Source organism: Raphanus sativus, chromosome 5 (assembly GCF_000801105.2).
Source record: "Raphanus sativus cultivar WK10039 chromosome 5, ASM80110v3, whole genome shotgun sequence".
Classification (NCBI taxonomy): Eukaryota; Viridiplantae; Streptophyta; class Magnoliopsida; order Brassicales; family Brassicaceae; genus Raphanus; species Raphanus sativus.
In genome coordinates this window covers 28441701-28457588 of record NC_079515.1, presented here as the reverse complement: position 1 = coordinate 28457588, position 15888 = coordinate 28441701, and the positions used below count along the sequence as shown (strand labels likewise).

Below are 15888 nucleotides of genomic sequence, written 5' to 3'. Positions count from 1 at the left end.
GAGTTTGTGGGATAATGATGCTCTAAAGGTTGCGTCCTATATCTTTTGTCTTCTCTGTTACTACTTCCAGGTACTACAGCTATAAAGTCTTAAAGCAAGTCATCACTCTTGTCACTGCTCAAGGGACTCCTCCATTATATTTATAAGGTTTTTACTTAGCTACTTGCATAAATGTATTCCAAGGATTAGGACATAATAATTTTCATTTCAAGCAGTCTGTTTTGAGATAATTATTGATGAATTAGCCAATTAGGCCTTCTGTGTTTATACATTAACTTGTAGCCCCTGTTAAACAATGAACAGAAATTTAGGTTACTGTATTTTACAGCAGAAAATAAGGAGAATCAACATTCGGAAATTGTTCTTGTCAATATGTTGCAACCACTACGCTGGAAATGAAGATACTTATGTATTCCATATTCACTTCGTCACTTCCTATCCTTAGACTGTTATTCATCGCCAAGTAAACACGCACTTACTGGTGCGAAAGATAATTCCATATAAATAAGGATGATGATCCAAAGAGTTGTAATTCTAAATTGTAGCAAACAGAAATCCAAATCCATAAAAATCATAATAAAAAAAAAATCTAATACGTCAACGCTTGCAACTATAACAATAATGAGAATGGTCCCTAGATGGTGTTCCACAGTTGTAGCAAAAAGCCAATCCACACCTGCACACAAGTATTAAAAAAGCTCACAACTTTCATTAAAATATTGCCATGTTAAGACAAAAAAGGAAGAATGAAAGTTACCTGCACTTCATGTATAAGCAACCCTGAGACTTTTCAATGTAGAATTTGCAAGCAGGACATCTCGCCCATTTGTGAGACTCTGCCATTTTCTTCAGCAAAATGTCATCTCTTCCTCTTTCGCTCTCAGCCAGCTTCTGAAACTCCTCGCAGGTTATCTCGGGATGCCACTGCGTCCCACACGCCGCACACACCATCCTATTACAGTGAGGACACTCGGACTCCTTCATACTACTCCCGCCATCTTCGCCCTCGTCCAAGAAAACCAGAGCAGAGCAGTCCTTGTAAGGACAGTAGAACCTCTTGGAACGCATCACCACCGCCTCGCAGAGAGCGTCTCCCCACCGGTCGAAAACCTCTCGCGGGAGGATGAGACGACACTGGTCCGGCTCGAGCCGCCCTGAACAGCCAGAGACAGGACAGCCGATGGAGAGCAGGTTGTCTTGTAACTTAGCGGCGATGTATTTAGAGACGCAATCGCTGCAGTAGGAGTGAGAGCATCCGCTGATTCGAAACGACTCGACCGTTGGTTTTGATTCGACGCAAATCTCGCAGTCGAAGAAGGTCAAGGGTCGTCTCCGGCGGGGATTCTTGTTGCTATTTGAGGACTGACCTTTTTCTAGAAATGTGTGAGGTGGTGGAGGAGGGAAAGATAGGATTCTGAGATCATCATCATCATGGTCGTTGTTGTACTGATCGAGATCTATGAAGATTGGCGGTTCGGATTTGATTCTGAGGCTACGATCACGGTCGTAACTCTCGACGGAGATGGCTTCGCGTTTTGTGGAACCGCGGGAGGAGAGAGGGACGGAGAAGATGTAACAGTCGTTGTCTTCTTGGTCTATGTCTATGGGAAGGTTATTGAGATCGAAGACAGGTGGAGTGACGGATGGAGTTGCCATTTCCTGGTGAGTAGAAGAAGAATGTTTGTCTAGTTAGGGTTTTATGCGACCTTTTTTCTGACCGTCTGTTGGACCAATGCCTAAAACAATTGTTTTTCATAAATTCCATGGAAATATTTTTTTTTGAAAAATAATCATAAAAATAGAAAAAACTGTAAAAGCTTCGAATTTAGAATTCTGAAGATAATATACTAAAACTTCAAATTTAAATTTCATCTTTATATTTACATTTTGATTTTTACAGTTAACTACGCATCACATTTATGATTATTAAGTATTTTTTTCGTTTATCGTTTTTAATCAATAAATTTTTAGAGAAATTAGGTGGGATATACACGAAATAAGCTGAAATTAGCTAGATACCCGTTTCCTGTTTAGACTACTATACACATTTTATTAAACCCAAAACACCCCTACTCTCCTACAATGCTATGTAATCCTATAATAGATTTGCTGCCAGAAATAAATACGTATATCTTGGTATAATTACTAAACCTTCTCTACTCTATATACAAAAGACTAGAGAAAAGTGAAAAGTCTTTATTTATAGATCTAAAAGAAAAACAGTTTTGTATATTCAAGAGCCATATCTTCTCCTAGCGAAAAAAACATCTGCCAGCATCTTATGTAAGTATCAACGATGTAATTAACCTTTTTATTTTTAATAATATCCATCTTTTTCGTTAGTTTGAACTTATTTTCTGTAAGTATGAACTATATAACCTTGCTAATCTCCATTTTTTTCAATTTTCTTCTTTCATAATTTCACTTTCATGCTCCATTTATTTCTTTTTTTTGTTTCTTCAGATTGTTTGAAGAAAATTATGAGACTTGGTTTATGTTTGTCTAGGAACCAGTATGAATTCTTGAGTGGCACCACTCAAATAAATGAACCCATCATACGCCAAAAATCTGGGAAAAATGTCAGGTACGTCATAAGTCTGTAGTTATCTATTTTCTTAGTTACTAGATCGGAGTTATATAGAGCATAATTCATTCCAGTTGGCAATATCTACTTAATTAGATATCAACATATATTGTCACATTACTAATAGATGAAAACATGAGATGTTAACTTCTCCCATCTCATTTTCATGTTACCAATATAACACAAACTTTACCTTTTCTATTAAACTTAACTAAAAGATATTTCTTAAGGACTTGTTGGATTTCTCCAATTTGACCACGATATCTATTTATTTAAATGGTAACTTATATTGTATTAGATATTTATAACTATAGACAATATATACTTACCTAGATGTTAACATATACTGTATCCGTTATTTATATTTGAAAACATAAGGTGTTACCTTATTTTGTCTATTTACATGTTACTAACATAAAATAGACTTTAACTTTTCTCTTAACTGTTAACTGAAATTATATACTTGGTAATATTGGCTATGTGTACGATGTCTTTAGCCATATGTTTAATTCAGGAAAATTAAACTATAATTGTATATACTAGGAAAACTTGGAATCTGAGTTATGGGTTTAATATTTTGCATGGAAGTAATGTTTATGGCTGATAATGTAGGAGGTCCCACGCTAGTTGAAACCAAATTTGGGGGGAATGATGCGGTAATGTTGACAAGATTATGATGAAGATAAAGAAGTAATACAAGATATCGCTCTTGTTTGATGGGAAACCGATATGGATGTCTTCTCGAGAGTTGAGTGTCACATGTATTAACTAAGGGTCAAGAAGAGGTAGATCAGGAGGGAGGGGATATGGCCTTAACGTCGTGTCTCAGCCATAAGCACGGATGAATTATGGTGAGCACAAGGAATAGTCGCGAGAGAAGATAATAAACGAGACTTATTTTTACATAACTTTTTCAAGACTTATATGTCTCCATTTGTTTCTTAGCATATAAACAAATGTATAACAGCTAATATACATTGTTAGGTGATACCTATGTCCGTTTAGGTTAAGTTATATTCACCTTATTGCCAAGAATCTACAAACGTAACATAATATATATACACTTAACTCGATTGTTCCATCTCTTAACAAATTGTTATCCGTTAAACCTAATATTTAGTATATACATACTTATGTTAGATGCATATATTAATGGCTAACAGCTATATCTTGTTATCCAATACAGAAATGACCATTAATTTCAGCTATAAGCTATATAAGTATCGAAATGCTTAATATTACCAACTCTTTATAATAATCATGCTAACATAATGGTTAGCGGGTTATATTAGTGTTAGTTATAATATTAATTTGAGATAAACTTTAACTATCATATTAGATGTTAACTTTATTAACTTAATTCTAATAGCCATTACATCTAAGAATAAACAGTAACTTCTAGGATATTTTCGAAGAAATCTCTCAGATTTCACGTATTGGAAGATACACTTTTCAACAATATTTTTGGCTATACAGAGGTGTGGGTCCAGGACTGAACAAAGTGCTATTATCTCTAGGCCATATCTAATACGATCTCTAAACTGGTGTACTTGCAAAAGCAACGTGGAAATGAGAGAGGGATATTTTTGGCATCACACCCTTATTTTGCTACAAGAAATATGGTTTTTGAGTGCTGGGTGGTAGTTTGCTAATTCTGGTTCACTTTAGGTATATGTAGCCAATTCTCTCAAATTTTTATCTCATAAATATCAAATTTGTTATTACAAATTCAAGTATTACACATAAAAAAAATTAATATGATTTTATATTATTTTAAACCTGGAATCAAACAACAAAAATATTATAAAGGAAACCTTTTTTTAACGGTACATGAAAATATAATTATATACACATTTAAATATTACAACATTCTAATGGTCTAGTAAATTCGCTCTGAGACCTCTAAAATCTCCACCATATTGTCCAAACAATTTTTTTGTGTAATAGAAGAAGAAGCACTACGAAAATAATTTTATGTAATAATATGATATTTTGTATTTTAATAATTAATTATATATTTCTATTTGTAAATTTATATTGTAGTGTAAGATTTTATCAATTAATATTGATGTAATATTTTTATATATGTTCTAGTTATTTATAAAAATTATATGGGTTTACATTAATTATGACAAATATAAAGACAATAAATTAAAATTAAAATAATTTTGAAGTTAAGTTTCAAGTTTTGATTTTGAAAAAATATTTTGAAATTTCAAATATATAATTTTGCAAACTTTAAGATATATAGTCTTTTTGGAGATGGTATTAGACCATCTTTAATCACTTGTTTTCCGTTTTTGATTTATTTTGAAACTAGTTCAGTTCTTTTTAAATCTTATTTTTTGTTTGCTTCAAAATAAAGTATTAAATAGTATTGTTCCAAATTTGAAGATATATTGTTTACATTTTCGTTTTTAGGAATAAACTTTTAATTTTAATTGAATTTAACTTTTATTTTTTTATTATATTTTTCCCAAATAAGTTATATACATTAATCTTATCCAATTAATTTCAAATTTGACATCAAATAACATAAAAATATTTATTTCTAAGAACTTTTAGTTCAATTAAGTAGAATCAAAGATAAATAAACTCATTTCTTCAAAACAATTTTCTTAATTACTTATATATAGAAGGTGTTTAAAAATGATGTTTTTGTTTGTTTATTTATGATAAGTAGCAGGGCTACAGAAAATAGCCAGAATTAAAAATTTAAACCGAATCCATCCAGAAGTAAAAATTAGAATGAGATAAAAAATGTGAAAGTTAAATAAAATCAATCGAATCAATGAAAACATCATACACTTTTTATGTTTTAAATTAATATTCGTATTAACTTTATATATGTTATTCTTCTTGTTTAAATATATTATAATATTTTCTTAATTATCTAGGGAAGTTTGTATTGTCATTTTAGGGTCTTTGCATTTCTGTGTGCTTTTTTATCATTTGTATATTTTGATTTGCGTGATTTATGAAAATTTTAGTTGTTTAATCAATAGAAATACTTTTGGATCATCATTTTTATCATATCATTTTTATCATGTAATCAGGTGATAATGAAACCATCAATACACGCATCTTATAGGTACGAAAATTTATGTGCATGTTGAAGTGTGAATAACTGTTTATTAAAATAATATAACTTCATAACTGTAGTTTTGTGCAAAAAAAAACTACAGTTTTGTTGTGATAAATTTTAAACTAAATAAATAAATGATTTGGTTATATGTTGTAATAAGGCTGAAAACACAATCTTAGAGGTCATTAAGAAATTCTTCTAATTTAATTTTAAATATATGATATTCAATATTATATAAGATTTATTTTATAATTAAGAATTCGTTTTCCTACATAAATTCCAGTTAATATTTGTATTTAACTATTAAAACTTAAAAATATAAAAATTATTAAAATCAATGTTTGATTATAAATATTATATTAGTAAAGAATTTATGTATATATTATTAATAGGGGAAATTTCAAAACTACACTTTGTTTGGTACCACTTTTCAGTTTTACCACCACTCTAAAGACATTTTCACAAATACACTTTTCATTAATGAGCAAATTACAAAAATAACCCTCTTATAATCCTAACTTAATTTCATCTCTTTGTCTCTCAAGAGAAATCTTCGACGGGGACGAGATCGATCGATGACGGCGATGATGACGACAAGATCGAGCGAGTGGAACTAGATCGAGTGTATCCTATCTCAGAAGCAAACGAGATCGAGCGACTACCGCGACGAGCGGTGATGGTGACGAGATCGAACGACAGAAACGAGATCGAGTGTATCCTCTTTCACGAAGCAGACGAGATCGAAACTCAAAACCTCAAAATGTTGAATCCTCAGCAAGAATCACAACTTGTAAGTATTTCTCTCAGATTTTGTTGTCTTGATCTAAGAGAAAGTGTTATCTGTTAATAGTCGGATCTAAGAGAAAGAGTTTTGATAGTGAACATTGAGTTTTTGAAAATTTATAACCCTTTGTAAATCTAAGTTAATTAGTAATGTAATTGACATGTTCAGTTCCCGACACTCATGGAAGAAGTGTGTGTTCAAGCTTAAATAAGAGCCACAACCCTGCCAACACACATTTTCTTCGATCTACAATGGTAATCACCATATTCATCATTGGCTCTTACTTTTTTCTTAAGTCTTATTAACCAATCACTCTAATGTTTTTTGTTTCTTTTTAGACTGCAGAGTTTCTTCCCTTTAGCAGTGTTAAAAGGTATGCTACAACGAAAGTGAAGGTTCCACCTCAGCTGCAGAAAACAGTGTGTTAAATAACTCAGTTTCTGTTGCTCTTTTTTGCATTTTTGTTTCATATGTCAGTTGTTTCCTATGATTTGATGAGTTTTTTTAAAAACTGCAAGTGAGTTACAAGTTTGTTGCTTTTGCAGGTGCTTGTATGTGTCATTTGAGTCTTTGAGAAGTCTCTATTCCACACAGGAGCTTGATGGCGTCTCTGTGACCGAAATAAATCTCCTTCAAAGGATATAATCCAACATGTCCTCTGATTTTTGTTTATTTTGCTGAGTCAGTATCTCTGTATAATTTGTATCTTCTAGTTTATGTTGCAGCTAAAGGGTGAATATTGTCTGATTAGGTTCTAGATAATTTTGTAAACAATTTATAAAGACTTATAAAAATTGTAAAGTCTATAAGCAATTTATAAATGTTTATGAAAACGGTAAAGTTAATAAAACAATTATAAGGTCTACATAGGTTTACGAATCAATTAGAAAATCTCTAAATCATTCATAAGAATTTATAATCATTTTGAAAGGCTTATGAAACAATTTATAAGAGTTTGAAACATAATTTATAAGGGTTTACAAGAATATAAATAATCAATAAGAGTTAATACATCTTTTTGTAATGTTTATGAAAAACAGTTTATAAAGTTTGTAATTCATTTATAAATGTTTATAAATTATTTGTAAGGGTATATAAACCATTTATAAATGCTTATAAAGAAGTTTATAAAGTCTATAAATCGTTTATAAATGTTTATAAGTTAGTGTAATCAACAATATCAGATTCATACCCAGCTTCATTCATCTGAACCAAAACATGCTTAGCTTCCATCTCTTCCCTTCTCTACACCAACCATACAACAATGAAGAAAAATACCTAAGATCCGTTGGAAAAAACTGTAACCTCATATCCTCGAAAATCTTTGCAGCATCCTTAATGCAACCGTTCTTACACAAGGCATCGAGCAAACATGCGAACACATACTCGTCCGGTTCAGGCATTTCGTCGAGCAGGTCGACAGCTTTCTTCACCATATTCGAACCCTCAAATCTCCTCGCGAGAACAACGAAGAGCTTCGGCTCGATTAGGTGAGGATTCTCCTTCCTCATCTCCACGATTAGACTCCAAACGGCTCCGAACCGACACATCTTATAAAGGATTATAAAACAATTTATAATAAAATTATTTGTAAAAGTCTATAAACCAATTATAAAGGCATATAAAACAAGCTATAAAATCTATAAACTATTTATAAATGTTTATAAGAGAGTTATGAAAGTTATAAGTAATTTATAAGGGGTATGTATACTATTAATAAGGGTTTATAAAAATGTTATAAAAGCTTATATTCAATTTATAAGGGGTGATATAAGAGTTGTATAGTCTATAACCATTTAAAAAACCTTATAAAACAATTTATAAGTGTTTGTATAATAATTTATAAGAGTTTGTAAGGGTATGTAAATAATTCGTAAGAGTTTATAAAACTAATTTATAAAGTTTATACACCATTATAAATGATTATAAAAAAATTATAAGGGTATGTAAAATTGTTTGCAAGAGTCTATAAACTATATATAAATGCATATAAAAGAAGTTATAAAATCTATAAAAAAATTAGAAATCATATAAACCTTTATTAATAGTTTATATATATTCCTATAAATGATTTATAAACCTTTATAAAATCACTTATAAGAATATACCAAATATTCAGGGTTTGATTCGAGCGGACCTTTCTGCAAATCTAATAGTTAAGGGGTCAGATCGTAAATATTCAAAAGAAGGAGGACCAGATGTGCAAAACATCTCAAATCCACCATTATTGCTTCGTGCTTTCTCCGTTACGAGAAGACTGCAACTCCTGACGACGGTGGAGCACGAGATCGATCTAGAACATGACTAAGCTGAGCACGACGAATAAGACAGAGCTGAGTGTAAAGCGGATCGAGCAAAGGAGAGATACATCCAAGCTTGACGACGCTTCCGGAGTTTCCATGGCGGACTCACGACGAGGATTTCAGCAGAGGCAACGACTCCAGAGCTTCTAGACAGGCTACCACGACTCGAGCTGGGGTCACAGCGGCGATACCTGACAGCGAGTGAGGATTGTGAGCGTTCGAGCTCCGATTCGTTTTGAGCTCCGACGCGTTTCGAGCTCCCGGAGCCGCTCGCTGGATCTTCACCACTGGATTTTCACCAGACGAACATGGTGATGCAATTGATGAGAACAGCTATGGCGAAGTAATTGGGCGCGACGGACTCGACTCGACTCGTGAAATGTAGGAGAAATAAGAAATTAGTTTTATGCTTAATTAGTTAGGGGTATAAAAGTACTTTATCAATTAAAAATTTAGTGGTAAAGTTGGTTAATGTAGAAATGAAAAGTGGTATCATGAAAGTGGTATATTTGACAATTTCTCTTATTAATATTAGTATAAAATTTTACATATAACTATATAAGTATACTAATATTTTGAATTAATCAATTTTTTCAGTTTATTCAGGTGAATGACATCCATTCGATTTAATCGGTATTATTAAATTCAAATTGTTTTTTATTTAGGTTCAGTTTTAATTAATTAAGTTTTAATGGATTGAACATCCTAGTTGTAATTAGAATATCCAACTGGGATTTCGTAAGGTTTTGTAATTATTTATTATTGGATTTTGGTAGACAAAAACTATCAAAATCCAAAGTAGTGGAGAAAGTGGGGTTCGGCCCTCACAGATTGCCTCCCACAAGTACAAGGGCTTCCGCTATTTTTTTTAGTTTCTTAATCCTTTTTTTTTGTTAATTTACTGAACAAACACTATGGTTCGATTAGCGATACTCGGTGGGAACAGCAGGCCTGACGGTTCTATTTGTTTTCGTAGGTGTATTCTTCTCTCCACAAGAACATAGTAAAGATGTGCGGCAGGGCTCGCTGTACTCTGAGACCAGAAGATGTCCGCAGGGCTTGTCACCGCCATGGCTTTCCTGCCTCTTTTCTTCATCTCGAATGGTTCTGTCTCTTTTCTCCTTTTTGCAGTTTTCCTTTCTATTTGACTGTACCTCCGAACATTGGTTGCTTATTTTGTCGTTTAATACAGTTACCGTCCTTCTTACAACGTTGCGCCGGGATCTTATATGCCGGTTCTACGGAGAGACAATGATGGTGTTGCTGTTCACTGTATGAAGTGGGGATTAGTCCCTGGTTTCACTAAGAAAACTGATAAGCCTGATTTCTTCAAAATGGTAAAAACTTTTACTCCTTCTTCTGATTCCCAACTGCTTGTTTAGTATCTCTGATTCCTGTCCTGATCATATTTTTTTGCAGTTTAATGCTCGGTCTGAATCGGTTGCTGAGAAAGCATCTTTTCGTCGATTGCTTCCAAAGAATAGGTGCCTTGTTGCAGTTGATGGGTATCTGTTTATCTCTCTCTCTCTTTTTTTTTCTTATTATTTTTGTTCTTAGCCCATGTTTGTAGTTATTATCCAAATTTTCTGTTGATGAATTTCTGCAGAAACTCTTGTTAAATGTAGGATCAGATTATATTGTAATTGTAGGTAGATGTGTAACCTTTTCCTTATATTATGATACTGTAGGTAGATGTGTAACCTTTTTATACATGCTTGTATTTGTGTCTATTATATCCCTAAAGTTATAAAATACTTATATAGTGAGAATCATCTTGAAGGTTCTATGAGTGGAAAAAGGAAGGCTCAAAAAAGCAACCCTACTACATCCATTTTAAGGATGAGAGGCCTTTGGTCTTTGCTGCTCTTTTTGATTCTTGGCAGAACTCAGGAGGTAGAACAACTGTCCATCTTATTTTTTCTTTCTTTTAAGTTCTGTCGATATTCAATTTGAAGCAGATCATTCCTCGCTCAGAACTTTTTAGATTAGGAAATGTTTTATCTTCTATAGTTGCTACCTAGTAATTACTTACTGTTATCATTTTTTCCTATCTCTTTACACTCAATATCTTTACTGATAATCAGTTACTTTTTCTGTGCAGGTGAGACACTTTATACCTTCACCATTTTGACAACCGCTTCCTCGTCAGCCTTGGATTGGCTCCATGGTGAGTTTATAAATAAATACATTAGTTATATATGAATGTTACATTTCTGAATTCTTAGTAGCACATCATAACATATAAAGTTGGATATTGTATATTCTCTATGGACCCTTTAGCTTGAGTTCCTCATTGTTCAAGACTATATAACAGGGATGGATATGAAATTCGAGTAATATACTACTAGTAATATTGCGTTATTTCTGTTTGCATCTGATTTGATAAGCTCCAAAAAAACACATCTGTAGTTGTGAGTCTGCTGTAGGAGAATCTTGAAATTTTTAAAACAACTGAATTAAGAAAAGAACAAGAACAGAATGCACCTCTGTTTCTGCAATGTATATTAGTTTAATAATGACCAGCTTTTTCTTTGATTACAAACCTGTTACTTAGCTTAACATTATTTATCATTTACACGCGAGTTTTTGTGTATTTTTTTTTCAATTTAGACAGAATGCCAGTAATTTTGGGTGACAAGGATTCAGTTGATACATGGTTAGATGATCCCTCAACGTCGAAACTGCAGCCATTACTTGCACCATATGAGAAATCGGATTTGGTAAGCTTTACTTAGTTCCTCACTACTATGTAATAAATGTTTTTTGTTTTTTTGGTGCATACTTGATTGAGATATGAATTTTTAGGTATGGTATCCAGTAACCTCTGCAATTGGTAAACTATCTTTTGATGGACCAGAGTGTATTCAACAGGTACGGTTAACCAACCAGCTTACCTATTCTTATTAGTGTACTAGTCTGGGGGTCTCAAGCAGTTTTGTGGACACCACCACACATGCAGATACCGTTAAAGGCCTCGCAGAACAGCTTGATCTCCAAATTTTTCTCAGCAAAGCAGCCAAAAACAGAAGAAAAAGACAAGGAAACCAGATCCACTGATGCAACCATCCTAGCTGGTCCGAAAGAGGAACCTTTACTTGAAGGTTATGAAGGGGTCGTAGTCTCGGATAGCAATGATGAGAGTAAACAAGTGGAAGAGGAGAATGAAGCCCAAAAGATTGTGAAAGCGGAAGGAGATAGGTCAGCAGGCATTACATCTGATCGTGAATCTGTAAAGAAGGAAATTGAGGAGGGAGAAGGTGAATCCGTAGAGACTGGTGGCGGCTTAGAATTTACCGGGGGGGAGTCTTCAGTAAAGAGTGGGACAAAGAGAGGTTATGAGTTATTTTCAGGTCAAGAAAATCCATGGAAACAGTCTGTTGTGAGGAGGCTACAAGATGTTGATAAAAGCTCTGGGAAGAAGCAAGGAAAAGGAAAGTCTAACACCAAGAAATCTAAAGAGAAGGAGACGCAGCAGTCTACATTACATTTCTTTTTCGATGAGAAATAGTTTGTTTGTGTACATAAATCATCTACTAGGACGTGTTTGAGAACTAGCTAATTTGGTTGTAGATCAGATCATAAAGGATATGTATCGTCGATGCTTTGTTTTTGTGTTTGTAACAGGGTAGATAAATCCAACCTAGAAACCCACCGAGGATCCGAAGATTGGTGAATCAAAGCCCATGAGAAGATCACTGAGGAAGAAGGATCATCTCTAGAACAAGGATTTCAATGGTGATGATGTATGAAAGTGATGATATGATGATGACGATGAATAGAGAGAGAATAAGAGATAAAGATAATATGTTGATTGTTTGATTGATTCTCTTGGAAATGAGAAAACGTTTACATATAGTGTTTACTAAACCAAAGGATTAAACCATAAAGCTAAACCCATTATTAAAGAACTAAACCAGGGAAATTAAATAGCTAAACCGATTGGTATTGCTTCAAGCTATCACAATACTCCCTTCTTCAGAGCATCCTTGCCCTCAAGGATGAGTGATGAGTAGCTGCTCCAGCAATCCATGTTGTGTAATACCTCAGGTGGTCTAGGAGAATGATACCATTCATAAGTGAGGACTAAAGCCAAAGGATATCCAGTTATATATATTCCTTCTATCTCCCCTTTCATAGCCATAGCTCCAGCCAAGTAAACACCACACTCTGATCTATGACTTCTCTGCATCATTTGTCTTACAACTAGAAGCTCATTCCCATGTGACTTGCTTCTAAAGAGCTCAACGGAAGCACGACTATCACAGTATTTATTTTTCCACCGGTGCCATACCAAAGAAGAACGTCTCTCATGTGTACACCAAGTTGCCCAGTTCAGAATTTGTCCTCTCCTTGTCGCTTTGGATTTGAACATCCAAGCTGCTACGTTCAACTTCAGGTTTTGTTGATGATGATAGTCTACGTTCAACTTCAGACCGTCATACGCTTCGCATGCATCATAACAATTCGTGGAGGCTAGCAAAATCTGAGACATCTCAACAGTTCCTTCAACTTCAACTTGAGATGATACAACCTCTTTTCTTGCTTGGCTAGTGGTGTAACAGCTCAACACATCTTCATTTCTAGTATCAAGTGCAGCCTCATCCTCTAGTTCCACTTCTGAAAAGATTGGAAATGGTTTATATCTCCATTTATGTTTCACTTGGAACATCTCTGTACCAAAGAGAAACTGATTGAAGCCTGCATGGTCTTGCATCCCTTGTTGTGACCAGTTTGTATACTCTGTAAAATTCTTTGTTTTGCCGTATCCTGAAAATAGTGCAACCATCGCGTCCGTAATAGTTTCCCAAAGAAGTCTCACACATACATCAGTAGCTGCCAACTCTTTCACAATATTTGTCTTGTGCCATTAATAGTTTGAGATGAGCCACTCATATCCAGCTTGAATCAGAGCTTCACAAATCTTCTCGGTAAAGGGTTTAAGCACCTCATATCTTACAAGCAATGAATCCCAACTCAAACGACTTCCATTTTCTTTTTTTTCTTGTCTTTCTGTTCCACAGTACTGCAGTCGAGGGACTTATACCCATCGAACAAAGAAGATGAACAACACTCAACCATCTTCTAGTAATAGCAAAGCCGATACTGTCTAGATAAATCATTCTTTGACATCGTCTAGAGTATGAAACCAGCAAGGCCTGCAGGTTCGAACAACTGACCAGCAGGATTCCACAAGCAAGGAAATGGGAAAACAAAGCTTCAGTGATATGACCGTGTACTAACTCTGGATTTCTGTGTAAACCCATCTCATGAAGTCTTTTAAACCCTGAAAATTCCATCTCTGAGCAATGATACACGACACACAGCTTCTGGGTTTTAAAACTATGATGCATATACATTTCTAACTCCGCTTCACACTTCTTGTTTTGATCAGGGGGTTTATGAATCTTAGTGCTAAACTCAGATGATCCAAATAGTAATCTCGGAACATCCTGAAACTCCAAAAGTAGTTCCTTCAGCTGAATATGAAGTTGTCTCTTCAACCTTGTATCTGTAACTACTGCAGAGAACCACAAGCTCTGACATATCTCTGGCCGGTACAACTGCTGACGTATCCCTGGCCAGTACAACTGAATTGCTTTAGCTGGTAACCAACCTGGCTCCCATATTCGTTCGACCTGAGAGAGACAAACGCAGTGTTTCTCTTCATTATCATCTCTACCAGAGATACACTGAACCAGTTCGGATAGAGAGAGAACGCTTCTTTGAGAATCAGAGAACTCATGTGCTAACAAGAGCTCAATATCGTTGGATGATTTGATCAATAATGCTGAATCATCCTGATATTCATTTGGCAGTGAACAATAATCTGCAAGCTTATCTTTAGCATTCTCATGTTCCTGATCAGTGGCTTGCTTTTCTTTCTGAACCAAAACTACAGAGACACTGTCTACGAGTTCTTCAATCTTCTCTTCATCATCACATTCCATCACAAGAACTTGTAATCCTTTGTGCTTCAGTTGATAGTGACCTTGGGTATCAAACTCTTCACAAAACACACACAATCCCATTCCCATTCTTTCATACATTTCTTCACAAGAGTACTTTGGAAAGATAGTACCTTTGTTTCTGCTTTTTCCATGGATCATGTCTGGAGGATCAGGAGACTTCTTTGGCAGAGGAGAAGTAACTGAAGAAGTAGATAACGGAGCTTTGCGTCCAAATCCGTCAGTGTACCGCTCCATTTTCGGATTTTCAACCATAGAAACTTCATGATGTTTTTGGCCCACCATGTGTTCGACGAAATTACTCAGAGGGTTTTCAAAGTTTCTGCCTTTCTCTCGACCACCGATAACATCCCCTGCTTGTATCTGATGATTTCGTCCATCCACAACCTTACAAACAGTCGAGACTTGTTGTTGTGTGACCGCCATGGAGATCGAGCGACGAAGCTCTGATGGGTTCAGATATGGAGGATCAGGAGGAAGGGGTTGAATCGATGAAACCTGTGGCGTAGCCGGAATGATCGGAGAAGATACACGGGATTCCTGAAGTTTATTTACCAATGGAGAGGAGTACTCACGTAGATAGCTCATGAAATCTTCGCGGAAGGCTGTGAAGCGTCGTTTATCCTGCTCTGCTTGTTTCAGTTCTAGCTCCCTCTTGAGCAACAGAGCTTGGGCTTGTTGTTTCGATGGTAAGAACGGCATCGCCATAGATTTTTTTTTTTTTTTTTTTTTATAGTCTAAAGCTCGACGGCTCTGATACCAATGTAACATGGTAGATAAATCCAACCTAGAAACCCACCGAGGATCCGAAGATTGGTGAATCAAAGCCCATGAGAAGATCACTGAGGAAGAAGGATCATCTCTAGAACAAGGATTTCAATGGTGATGATGTATGAAAGTGATGATATGATGATGACGATGAATAGAGAGAGAATAAGAGATAAACCCGATAATATGTTGATTGTTTGATTGATTCTCTTGGAAATGAGAAAACGTTTACATATAGTGTTTACTAAACCAAAGGATTAAACCATAAAGCTAAACCCATTATTAAAGAACTAAACCAGGGAAATTAAATAGCTAAACCGATTGGTATTGCTTCAAGCTATCACAGTGTTTGACGTGTTGAAGTTGTTAAACCGATAAGAACCGAACGTAAAACCAGA

The 15888-nt window shown here is 34.7% G+C and overlaps 2 protein-coding genes and 1 long non-coding RNA gene across 4 annotated transcripts; 2 read left to right on the top strand and 1 right to left on the bottom strand.

Annotated features, from left to right (window-relative positions):
- Positions 1–479: 479 nt before the first annotated feature.
- On the bottom strand, positions 480–1699 carry LOC108856420 (E3 ubiquitin-protein ligase RSL1). The gene is made up of 2 exons (XM_018630208.2): positions 758–1699; positions 480–676 (listed from the first exon to the last, which is right to left on the bottom strand). Exons 1-2 carry the CDS (start codon positions 1654–1656, stop codon positions 598–600), a joined length of 978 nt encoding a protein of 325 aa, XP_018485710.1. The 5' UTR covers positions 1657–1699; the 3' UTR covers positions 480–597.
- A 4922-nt stretch (positions 1700–6621) lies between these two features.
- Positions 6622–7068, top strand: LOC108858701 (uncharacterized). Its single transcript, XR_008934261.1, has 3 exons — positions 6622–6707; positions 6792–6826; positions 6999–7068. It is a non-coding gene; the product is annotated as an uncharacterized LOC108858701 (long non-coding RNA).
- Positions 7069–9487: 2419 nt separating this feature from the next.
- On the top strand, positions 9488–12364 carry LOC108856763 (uncharacterized). 2 transcript variants are annotated; one of them, XM_018630644.2, is made up of 9 exons: positions 9488–9600; positions 9733–9860; positions 9949–10093; positions 10176–10261; positions 10537–10649; positions 10858–10923; positions 11367–11476; positions 11562–11627; positions 11716–12364. In XM_018630644.2, the coding sequence occupies exons 2-9, from the start codon at positions 9766–9768 to the stop codon at positions 12262–12264; spliced, it is 1230 nt and encodes a 409-aa protein (XP_018486146.1). In that variant the 5' UTR covers positions 9488–9600; positions 9733–9765; the 3' UTR covers positions 12265–12364. The 2 variants fall into 2 exon arrangements, with proteins under 2 accessions (XP_018486146.1, XP_056866362.1); XM_057010382.1 differs by lacking the exon at positions 9488–9600 and having other exon boundaries at positions 9607–9860.
- The last annotated feature ends 3524 nt before the right edge of the window (positions 12365–15888 follow it).